Raw genomic sequence first — 12,413 nt, 5'->3', positions numbered from 1 at the left:
CATATATTTGGACCCCACTTCACTGCAGCTCAGGCAGGGTCTGCAACTTCACTGAAAGGTGTTTCAGTCCCTCCAGTTCATAGAGGCTAGGAGGTATTCAGTTCACATTCTGTCGTCATTCATTGGAGTGCAAAATACCTTGCTATGGTAAATCCAGAGCAAATGCTTCAGGACCTAAGTTACTGCAGGTGAGGTACCATAAGTAGAATCATTTGAAGGAGTGTTCACTCATCCTGCTGTAATTGTTTGGTTTTTTTTCTAGAAGTTTGTCCAGATGTACTTCACAATCTGTCATCCTTTCCCCATAAATTCCTGGATTCGGTTTTGAAGGAACTGAAGGATAGTTGTAGGTGCCATGCTCCTTCATGCACTTGGCTGCAAGGCACAGGCATGGCCTTGACAGACACTGCCTTTCAGATGAATCAGGTCACCGGTGGGGCACAGGCACACCAAAAATGGAATATATGGGTTTATCTACCACTTAATGCTACTTTGTCCTGCCCCTTAGCTCAAACTAGCCCTCATCTGTGCTAAGGATGCTCCCTGGCGGCAGCCCAGCCTGCCCCCAGAAGGTCTCATGTGGCTGAGCTTTCCTGCTCGGCTCTCCTCAGTGTGTGTTCAGAACGTTCCTGGGTATTCTCAGCCACAAAAAAACAAGACGTTTACCCACAGTAATCCTACAACTTGTGTCTGACATCTGTCCCTTTACATCCCACAGCACAGAAAGAGAGGTAGACAATAAGCAGATTCCTAGAAAGACACCCTACTAGGAATCAGTTCTCTTCCTACTTATGCTTTGGGTGCAGCATTTGCTAATACAGAAGGTGGGGTGGCTTGTGAGTCAGGCTAATAGAGGCAACCTTTACTGTCAGCCTTAAATTATGGTATAGGCCTGCCCTACTTGGCCACCAAATCTCAAAGGAAGTACAGGTACTCTAGAGCATAATCATTGTTGTCAGTTATTAACACATTCGATCCAAGAAAATTGGTCATCAATTAAGAAAGTGGATTGTGTCCACCTATACTGATAGTACCATCCATCCAAAAGAGATCAGCTTTCAGCTCGCATTAGTAGACTGGTTGAAGGTCTTCAAGAATTCAGTGTCACAAATGACTTATTTTCATTATTTATATGCAGAGGAAACCACATCCCCTCCTCTGACACTAACTACTGCCAGCCTAGTGATGACTCCACAAGGGCAAGTACTCACATTGAAGAGCCCCCTAATGCCGGGGCAGATGGCAGCTGTTCCTTCCACACTCTTGCAAGCTGAGCTAAAGCCTCAAACTGCCAGCAACACTGTGACAGCACAACCAGGTAAGGCCTACACAGTCAGATGGGTGGCAAATTGGCTAGATGGTTGCACCCATGAGAGAATTATTCTGGTGCATGTCTGCGAGGAGCCAGCAGGGGAGGTTATGCTTAGGGGCAACCAACATGGGTTCATTAGAGGCAGGTCCTGTCAGACCAACCTGGGGTCTTTCTATGACCAGGTCACAAAATCCTTAGACACAGGGGTAGCAGTGGACGTAGTCTTTCTGGACTTTAGGAAGGCCTTCGACACTGTCTCTCACCCCATTCTCATTAAAAAACTAGGAGACTCTGGTGTCGACACCTACACAGTCAAATGGGTCACTAGTTGGCTGGAGTGCCGCACCCAGAGAGTGATGGTGGACGGGTCTTATTCAACCTGGAGGGATGGTGGGCAGTGGGATTCCGCAGGGCTTGGTCCTCTGGCCTGCACTGTTCAACGTCTTCATCAGCGACTTGTACGAGGGGGTAAAAAGCACCGTGTTCAAATTTGCAGACGACACTAAGATGTGGGGAGAAGCGGGCTCACTGTAAGGGAGGAATAGGCTGCAATTGGACCTAGACAGGTTACAGGGGCGGGTGGATGAGAACAGGATGGGTTTCAACACTGACAAGTGCAAGGTGCTGCACCTGGGGAGGAAGAACCAGCAGCATACCTACAGGCTGGGGAACTCCCTTCTCATCAGTTCAGAGGCAGAAAAGGATCTTGGTGTCATTATTGATGCCAAAATGAACATGGGCCAACAGTGTGGGGGCGCGGTCAAGAAGGCCAACCATACCTTGTCATGCATCCACAGATGCATCTCAAGCAGGTCCAAGGAGGTGATCCTCTCCCTCTATGCAACATTGGTCAGGCCACGTTTGGAGTACTGCATCCAGTTCTGGGCGCCGCACTTCAGGAGGGATGTGGACAGCATGGAGAGGATCCAGAGGAGGGCCATCTGCATGATCAGGGGCCAGCAGGGCAGGCCCTATGAGGAGAGGCTAAGGGACCTGAACCTGTTCAGCCTCCACAAGAGAAGGCTGAGGGGGGATCTAGTGGCCATTTACAAACTAGTCAGGGGGGACCAGCAGGCATTGGGGGAGGCCCTGTTCCCCCGAGCACTACCAGGAGTGACTAGAAATAACGGTGACAAGCTGGCAGAGGGTATATTCAGGCTAGATATCAGGAGGCGCTACTTCACAGTCAGGGCGGCTAGGATCTGGAACCAACTTCCAAGGGAAGTGGTGCTGGCTCCTACCCTGGGGGACTTTAAAAGGAGGCTAGATGAACACCTTGCCGGGGTCATTTGACACCAGTACTCTTTCCTGCCATGGCAGGGGTCAGACTTGATGATCTGCTCGGGTCCCTTCCGACCCTATCAACTGTGAAACCCAGAGAATGGTGGCGGACGGGTCGTTTTCGACCTGGAGGGATGTGGGCAGTGGAGTCCCCCAGGGTTCGGTCCTGGGGCCTGTACTGTTCAACATCTTTATCAGTGATCTGGATGTGGGTGTGGAAAGCACACTGTCCAGATTCACTGACGACACCAAGTTGTGGGGCGAGGTGGGCATGCTGGAGGGGAGGGACAGAATCCAGCTAGATCTAGATAGGTTACAGAGGTGGGCAGATGAGAATAGGATGGAATTCAATGCAGACAAGTGCAAGGTACTGCATCTAGGGAGAAGGAACCAGTAACATGCCTATAGGCTGAGTAACACCCTTCTTGTCAATGTGGTGGCAGAAAGGGATCTTGGAGTCATTGTTGACTCCAGGATGAACATGAGCCGCCAATACGAAGAAGCGGTCAGTAAGGCTAACTACGCCTTGTTGTGCATCTACAGATGCATCACAAGCAGGTCCAGGGAGGTGATCCTTCCCTTCTGTGCGGCATTGGTCAGGCCGCAGTTGGAGTACTGCGTCCAGTTCTGGGCACCACACTTCAAGAGGGATGTGACTAGCATTGAGAGGGTCCAGAGGAGGGCCACTTGCATGGTCAAGGGGCAGCAGGGCAGGCCTTATGAAGAGAGGCTAAAGGGCCTGAACTTACTCAGCCTCCTCCACAAGAGAAGGCCGAGAGGAGATCTGGTGGCTGTTTACAAACTCATCAGGGGGGACCAGTGGGAATTGGGGGAGGCTCTGTTCCCCCGGGCACCACCTGGGGTTACTAGGAATAATGATCACAAATTATTAGAGAGAAGGTTCAGGCTGGATATCAGGAGACATTACTTTGCGGTTAGGGCTGCCAGGCTCTGGAATGGGCTCCCAAGTGAGGTGGTACTCTCTCCTACCTTGGGGGTCTTCAAGAGGAGGCTGAACAGATATTTGGCTGGGTTGATATGATCCCAGCACCCATTCCTGCCCGGGGCAGGAGGTCAGACCTGATGATCTGTTTAGGTCCCTTCTGACCCCAAGTACTATGATGCTATGATCTGTATGTTTTGGCTTATAAAATAACACTTGTCCTCAGCAGTAGGATCCTTATATTCATTTGCCTGTTTGTAATTGATGAATGGGATTGGATCTGACTGCAGTGTATATATAATCTGATACAAATGACAAAAACACCTGAGGACATAACCAAAATATTAAGCAATGCAATATAAACCATTTACCATTTTATCATCAGGAATGTAGAATCTGTTTAATTATCCCAAATAAGAGAGGCAAGAAAATCCGTGAAACTGAGTGTAAACGGGAGAATATAGGGATGATCTTATTAAGAAATAGGTTATCTTATTGTTAATATTTCTACTGTTTTCAAATGATGCCATAACTTAAGGGAAGGGTGGCCATAAGTGTCATGGGCAGCCTTTGTGTGGCACATGACAGATCAGGGAGGAAACAGGAAATAAAGCAGAGCAAAAGATTGGGCAAGGAGCACATCAGGCAGAGGAGGGAGGATCAGTGTGTTACTTGGTGGGGGGGAGATGCTATTTTGTGGCATGCCTGCCAAAAAAAAGATTGGCCCCCACTGCTTTAGGAGCTGTAATGTTTTACTTCCCATTCATGTGCCAGCATTAAAAAAGATTGCTTTTCTTCCTGGATAAGGTATTACTTCTGTGATGATTCAGCTACCTGGCTCACCAGTTCCTGTTCAAGTGAAAGGAATCTTTACTAACTCCACCATTCCCATTGCTCTGTCAGCTGTTGCTGGAAACGCAGTACCACCAGCTGTAGTAACAGCTGTAGAGCCCAGTTCAGGTAAGTTTTATACTCAGGGACCCTCATGTTTGGGCATGTGAAATACTTTTGAGACAAAACTTGGTTCTGGTGTTCTTCAGGGTGGTAACTAACATTGAGTTTTACTTTCACAGTTCTTAGCTGTGAGGGGGACATACAAAAATAGGAATGCATCCTATTGTTGATTAAGTCATAGTTCGAAGTTTAGTTTGATTTGGAACTACAGTGTCAGATTATTGCTGAAAGGCTTAACAAAAGATTTTTTGCATAGGATCTAGGCAGAAGGCAGTGGATGTTTACACTAGTAGTACTTCCTGCTGCCGTCCAGAGCAGAGAACTTGAGAGCAAAAGTTTGTAGAAGAGCCACAGAGCATAGCCAGAAGCTATTGGGCTTCCAGAGGTGTAACTGAGGGCTTAACTGCTCTAAAAGAACCCTTATTGATGACAATGTGAGAGAGAGTGCCAAGCTAACTGCAGGTCTGGCCACAGCTGGGAGTGGGGAGAGCAGCTTTTTCACATGAACACATTTAATAGAGAAATAATTATGAAAGGTAGTTGCCAACATACTGGGGTTCCATGTTGTTTATACCAACTTGGTTTTCAGCATAGAACTGAACTCCAGATTTGTAGAAAAAAGTAAAATAAGGTAAAAATTCAAAACTCTGTTTGGTCAGATGCCTTAAACCTTGTAGGATGGCAGAGACTGTTTGGGGCAGATGATATGGGAAAGGACAAATTATCTGGAGTCACCCTGATCCTGATGGGTTTTGCTTCTTTGATTTCATAGAGAGTGAAGATTTGTTCATGATGCCAAAAATTGTTAATGTGACATCATTGGCTGGTGAAGGAGGCATGAGTTTAAACCTCAATAGAAACAAGAGTTCTCAAATAACCCCTGGTGCAAGTGCCCAAACTTCTGAGCAGCCCTTGAAAACAGGACTTCGTGAAAGCAAGCAGAGTGAAGGCATTCTTTCTGAAGAGAAAGCCAAGGCATCTTCTGGCAGTAGCGCTGGAGATGGGAAAAGTGCCAAAGGACCCACACCAGTTTTTCTTGAAAATAAAGACAGCAGCATTTCACAGCTACGGAATGCATCTTCTGCAAAGGACTCTCAAGAGCCCTTTACCACAAAACTCTGCCTTGGAGAGTTCATTGGATGCCAAGGGAGAAGGAAGAATGCTGATCAGGGAGGAGAAAGGTTGAAGGCAAAGGATTCTCCATTCCGTAAACTGCAGATTAAAGAGTTCAAAGACTCCAGGATAGAAATGGAGTTGAGAAAAGTCGCCTCTGCAATAGAGGAAGCAGAACTGGACCCAAGTGAGATACTGGGTGGCATTGAGGAGAGTGATGACACTGATGAAACTCTCACTTCACTTCTCAATGAAATTGCCTTTCTCAATCAGCAGCTTAATGATGACAATTCGAGCATGTCAGAGTTGCCTAGCACCCTGACCACAGACTTTTCTCCAGGAGACTTAGAAACTCGAAGAGGAGCAGCCAGTGATCTAGTCGCTGCAGATGGCACATCCTTCCAGTTCGGCCACTTGGGTGGCAGTTTCAGACCTTCGGACCTTTCTGAAGTTCGAGGGGGTAGTGGCTCCATCAGTCCTCTGCTGCTTCACTTGGAAGATGATGACATAACTGATGGTGAGAAGAACTCTGGAGAACCTTCAAGTGAAGCAGACATTTTGAAAATAGTGATAGGCTCTGGAATGAAGGATGCACTTCCTAACCTCTCAGTGGCTGGTGGTAGAAGTGGTAAAACCTTAAAACCTATGGCAGAGCCTCCCAGTGTGACTCCTCCAGTCCTGCAGATGAAGACTAATTCAGAAGCTGGTACTGACACTTTGTGGAGGCCCATGCCAAAGCTGGCACCACTTGGATTAAAAGCAGCAAATCTTCCATTAGACTCAGAGGGACAGGGAACTAAAGTGATGCCTTTATTGGCTCCAGTGGTTGCAAAACTGACACCAGTTGGGTTAAAAACTGCATTACCTACGGGTGTTCCAGAAGGACAAGACAACAAAGCAATGCCCATTTTGGCACCTGTGGTTGCAAAAGTGAACAGTACTGGGACCTTGCCTCCAAATACTGCAAGCAAATGACTGCTTGGATTTTTCAGAGACAGAAAGGGAAATCTGGAGCAGTTAGGCCTTTAACAGGAATTTGGTGTCTGAGTTTTACCACTTCCCGTGTCACCACAACTTGTTCTTGTTGTTCTGCAGAGGAAGTATGGCATCAGCATTCTGTTCTGAATGAGGGCAGGTCCCAGACTAAAACATCAGTGCTATGAAACTTTAATTGCATTAACATATTTTACCTCAGTATTGTGTTTGGGGTATTAACCCTGCTTTCCCCCCCCGTCCCCCCCCCAATGAAAAGAAGGAAGCTGATCTATAACTGTTGATGGACGTGTGGTATCCTTCCAATGTTGTCTAGGAAAGCAGAGATTTGATGGGCACAGACAGTTGAGATGTTTGTTTCTGAACAGACTAGGCTGCTTCTAGATGAAGGGAATCAGGGGTGCTAGTTTTTATACCAGTCAAATTATCTATGCAGAAGTAGGGTTGTTCACCTGTTTAGTTTTTGAAGAGCCCACAGCCTGTGGTGAACCTGTGGAAAGGAGATGGAAATAACCTTGTTCACACAAGTTGCCCTAAATGAAGGAAGGAAAAGCTGGCGTAGGTTATCCAGAAGGCTGAAGTGAGAATTTTCCCATTTGCTGAGAGAGTTAGTCTCCTGCCAAAACTCTTCTCTAGAATATTTCCACAATAAATCTTAAAGCTTACATAAAGAAGAACATTTTTCCAAATTAAAAAATAAAATAAAACCACATGATATTCTTCCTTGAGTAAGCATCCAGGATGAGAAAAAAAACTCTTCAGATGGGAGAAAGGGAGATAAGTTCTCTTCAGACAGGAGAAATGCATTTGAGTACCCGAGTCCAAACATCTAAAAGGTATTGCTTAAGTAACTTGTGTTAATTTCTCTCATTTCTCTTTTTCCTTTCCCTCCCTTCCCCTTAGTTCTCACAAATGTAGAGATTTCTGATACATTTACAGGAAATGTTACTTTTTAAAGAAAGTTACACTTTTTTTAGGCCTATTATAACCCAAAAATGAAGATAAGTGAGGTGTATATGTATGTGTTTATGTAAATATATCCTTCCAAACCTTCCATTTCTGTATGAATTCAGGAAAGGTACTCAGAGGTTTCTCACTGCATTTGCACAAGATGTGTATAGCAAAACCCCCCCCCAGATATGTTCATTACCAGGGAAATAGGGCAGTATTTGAGTCACAAGATGTATTTTTTATTCTCCTCTGCCACCATTTACTCAATAACCTGTAGATACTCTTCACTGTTAAGCCGTTGGATGTGAAGGGCCTGCAGATTGTAAAGATATTTATATTTTTGTACACAAATTTTGTTTTCATAGCTTCTTTGAAGAATTACATTTTCAGCCTAGGAGAGAAGATTTGTTAATGAGTGTATAAATTAATTTTCCTATCTAGTTTGTAAATACTAGGAATTATGGTGCACTCGAGGGGCTTCTTAGATGCTCCTATGAGGTGAAAATCATTGCTGTGAACATGGAATAGAATCTGGGAAATAGTTGATGCATTTTGCCTTTCTTGCAGAATTGTATTTAGGAATGTAATTCCATATTCCCGATATCCCAACAGCAGCAGTTGGGATTTCTTCCCCTCCCCTTTGTGATGCACTAATACAAAAGCTTTCCTCTCTCCCAGCACCAAGGTTGTGCCTGTGTGTGTGTGCGACACTTACCTGCCGGGGCTGTGAGATTCTTCCACTGTTAGGGAGTAGTGTCAAGCGGTGTACATTTAGCAGAACTGTATGCCGTATTCAGTAAGCTAAATCCTTTGGATCTGTGTCTAGAATGGCTTTGTCAGGGGATATGGATACCTTGTGGTTTATTTCCTTTATTACAATTTTCTGTTAGGCTGCAGAGCAAATAGAGAGTTTGTAAAACATGTATACATAAAGTTACTCCAAAGTCTGCCTAATAATGGAGGTTTCCTCACCTCAGTATGCTAACTGGCATGTTGTAAAGCAGTCGGACAGTTGGATATCACTTCTGTTGCCTTTGCTTATTTAATGGTTTAACTTCATTTTGTGTCATAAATGCTTAATCTCCTTCCTGCGTTAGAGGGTTTTGAGAAGATGACTTGGGTTGGCATGAGAGTCATGCAAAGCTGTGTACAGCTGTCATGCAATGCCTTAGAAAAGGGAAATAGTACCTAAATACATTTTATACCCAGTGCATAGATATTAAGGGAAGAAAATTAACCCCACGACATCATCTGGAGTAATGATACTGACCTTAGTGGAGTTACTCCAGACTTGAATTGATTTACCTGGGAACCTGGTTTGGGGCATCTTTTAACAGGCTGAAGTTACTTGTTGTTCTGCCTAAGACGGTTTGATTTGCCAGTAAATTCCACTTTTGCTTTGCATGAAACAGCAGCTGACAGCACGCTGAAAAACCTATCTAATGTGCAGTACCCCGTTTCCTTTCTGCTGCTCCTTCTTTGCACCCCACCCCCTTCATGATTCAAAGTGGCTAATTTTAACTACAGAAAGGTGCATTAATGATTTTCTGTACACAAAAAAAAAAAAAGTTTTGCATTTCGTAAGACAGGTATATTAAAGTCATACACTCATTTTAGAATTGCCCTCCCTGCCTTGAGGGACCTCTTGCCAATCATCAAGGTGGTGGAAAATGCCTGGATATGTTTATGATTTGGCAGCAGGCAGTCAGGAATTCCTGCTGTATCAAAGGCATACAGTTGAGATAAAAGGTGACATGCCTTATTTCACAAAGGTGTCACAGAATCAACTGGGAACAAACCCCGACTTGAACTGTGGAAAGAACCACTTGGCACAGCTCCAGGAGAGGTGTTTGGCAGGTTCTGCTTAGCAACAAAGCCTGTTTGAAATGATCATCAGTCTTTTGCTTTTTGTAGTCCTCACCTCCCATCTCTGCAGCTTTGTTTAGTTATGAATTTGAATGCTGACGCCACCCCTGCCACTGTTGGTTTGAAACAAATCTTTCGGAAATCATGTACACAATTTTAAGAGACAGTAATGCAAGGATGTGTGACTTGTGTAGCAAGAGGGTTTGGAATCGGGAGAACAATGGAAACCCCAGCAAGGAGCATATTCTCACTAGACCAAGAGCCCTGGAGATTTGGTTTTGTTTTTTATACATCTGTAAATAGCCTGGAATGTTTTTAAGAATATAATGAAATGTCAGATTTAGCTTTTTTCCCCCCTTTTTATATATTGAAATATCTTTCCCTCTTTTCTGCTTTTGAAAAATGGATATTTTTGTAGAAATCTAACAATACAGACTATTCAATGACTGTATGTGAGGGAGAAAGTGTAAAACTAAAATAAACCAATCAAATTCAACCAGAAACTGACTTTGGAAGCTCATTACTGGGCACGAAGGATGGAAGGAGGGATGTATAGTACAGAATTGTCTTAGTGGTGACGCATAGCACAATGAAGGATTTCAGTGTCTATCTATACTTTGAATGAATAACATTTTATACTCTGTACGTACATGTATTGTACTGTTGCCAGTAATGGCCCAGAACCCAATTGATTTAGTCACTGCCTACAGCTAGAACACAAGCCAGTCCATTTCCCAAAGAGCTTGCAACTCTTCATTTGATATGGGTTTCCAAATAAAAATCTGGTTTTCATGTATAATGGGGGGGGAAGGGAGTGTCCTTCCTTAGTGTGAGCCTTAATTATTGGATCAGGTTTGCTTTCAGGCTTTGCTTCATCTACCATCAGGTCTTAACCCAGGAGAACAATCATCTAAGTCAGGGGTCAGCAACATTTTTGGACAGAATGCCAAAAACACCTGCAGACTTGGGTTGTAAGATGTTGGCGTGCCAGGGGTGAACAGAGGAGCTGCAAGGGGCCTCATCCCCTTCCCTGCCATCCGTTCCATGGTGTGCATGCCAAGCAAATTGCCTTTGTGTGCCACACTTTGGCGTCCATGCTGGGGTGTACCTACCTGTGATCTAAGTATATATGGTGGGAGGAGGGGGAGGTTTGGACCTGCTTGGAAAGCTTTATGTTGAAAACAGAAATAGTTTGGGGTTAGAGAGAGACTTTTTAGGATCTTTTTTATACCTTTCTGACTGTGTTTTTCTTGCTGACATGGACAGATAGCTTTCCATTTCAGCAGATGCCAGGCAGTAGAATGAATTGTGCTCTGTCCTCAGGATTTCCTTCCCCCCCCTCCCCCCCCAATATATTTTATATGGTGTGTGTTATATATACACACAGTGAAACCTAAGTTGGAATTGAAAGGGGCTGGTTTAGACTGATTTCAGTCTTACAGGGGGAGCCTCCCTGCCCCTTTAAACAGTTCTAATTCCCCCCCACCTGCAAAATGTGATAAAACACAGGATACTAAAACATGGAGAGAGATTTTTTCCTTATACTTTGTTAGCAATTCTTATTGTCATGTACTACTTTTTAACCTTAGCATCGTTTTCTTTTTCCTATTGTCTCTTGTTTTCCCATCCCTTCCTTTGCAAAGGCTAGGACAAGTCTTCCTTCTCTTGCCAAGGGTGGGGGGGTTGGTTTGGTCAGTCATTGGCTCTGTGACTTGCCATACTGGCAGAGCAGGGCATCTTGTCTCATGCTTATCTAGAATTCAGACCCATGATAACTGAGCACAGGCAAATGCCACTTAACTTTGCTGTTGTGATGGGGTGTCCTTCAGTGCCTTCCAGGGTTCAAGTGAGGTATTCTTTTGGAGTGACCCTGGAGGAGAAACTTCAGATTCTTCTTCTATTATGATAGTTTATCCAGGACCAACAGATTAAAGACTCTGTAGGAGATTTTGGCAGACACCTCTGCTCTGCAGAATAAGCGTTATATAACTCAGACATGGATCTCAAGGTGACTGATGAAGAAGCCCATAGAAACAGCTGAGCAGTTCTTGATAGATCCTTTCCAAAAGTTCAAATATTGGTGGTTGAGATTTAAAGGTCTCTCTAGTCATCTTAAGAAGGTTTTAATACCTTATTTTTCTAAAAGAAGGTTTTAATAACTTCTAAAAGAAGAAAAAACTCATTCTGTACAAAAAATGAAAATCAAGTTTGACTAAACATAATGCAAATAAGTTATTTAGTAATATTCTAGAATTCATTGTTTCATACATAATCTAATTACACATTTGTCACCTTTTAAACACTACTGGAGCAGACATTGCTTAAAAGGTATTTGGGGAGCTACCATCCCAAAATATGGGAAGGTCAGTTTTTATTCTCCATATTATTTATTAGAACTGGTTGGGAAATCATTTTCATGTGGGGAGAAAAGGTCTTTGAAACATTTGATTTTTCTGAAAATGGTTGGGTTTTTTTAGGAGAAGGGTGGAGTTTCCCCTCAAAATAGCCATTATTTTGTGAAGACTTCTGCAGTATGGACAGCGCTATTTTCAGTCAAGAAACTTGGATGGAAAATATTCCAGAAGCTGTGTTTTTGTTCAGTGCATTCATGCCTCTTGATTGCCTATTGCCAGTTCAACAGTGGTCCTGTATTAAACCCTCTATGCTGAGTGCTACCTGTGAGGCTTCCTTGTACAGTCTTCCCTTTAATTTGGGCAACAAATTGTGCGTGAAAATTCCATCTTCGTTCTCCTGACATCCTGACATATAGATAAAGCCAAAAGCAGGGGTTTTTTTGAGAGACCCCTGACAAAAAATGTTCTGTAAAAGCTTGCTAGTATTATCTACCACATGGTTACTGCTCGTTAATATGGAACTACTGCTTTAGAGGTCTCCCTTTTTAAAAATCCATTTCTGTGCAGAAGGGAAGATCTTGAGAAAGCAGTTAATTGAAATGGCAGTAAAGGTATCCTTGCAGATCTCAAGTGTTAGTTGCAAATA

The 12,413-nt window shown here is 43.9% G+C and overlaps 1 protein-coding gene across 10 annotated transcripts in view; it reads left to right on the top strand.

Moving 5' to 3' along the window:
* Positions 1-9,916, top strand: part of MGA (MAX dimerization protein MGA) — a 91,102-nt gene extending 81,186 nt beyond the window's left edge. For all 10 annotated transcript variants that reach the window (XM_019496539.2, XM_059722960.1, XM_059722961.1 and 7 more), the window contains 3 exons: positions 1,139-1,318; positions 4,344-4,496; positions 5,263-9,916. In XM_019496539.2, coding sequence (XP_019352084.1) covers positions 1,139-1,318; positions 4,344-4,496; positions 5,263-6,578 — 1,649 coding nt within the window. In that variant the 3' untranslated portion in view covers positions 6,579-9,916. The remainder of the gene's footprint in view (positions 1-1,138; positions 1,319-4,343; positions 4,497-5,262) is intronic.
* Positions 9,917-12,413: the final 2,497 nt, after the last annotated feature.

Source organism: Alligator mississippiensis, chromosome 2 (genome assembly GCF_030867095.1).
Source record: "Alligator mississippiensis isolate rAllMis1 chromosome 2, rAllMis1, whole genome shotgun sequence".
Taxonomy (NCBI): domain Eukaryota; kingdom Metazoa; phylum Chordata; order Crocodylia; family Alligatoridae; genus Alligator; species Alligator mississippiensis.
The sequence above is the reverse complement of the archived record's forward strand: the minus strand, read 5'-3'. Positions and strand labels throughout refer to the sequence as shown.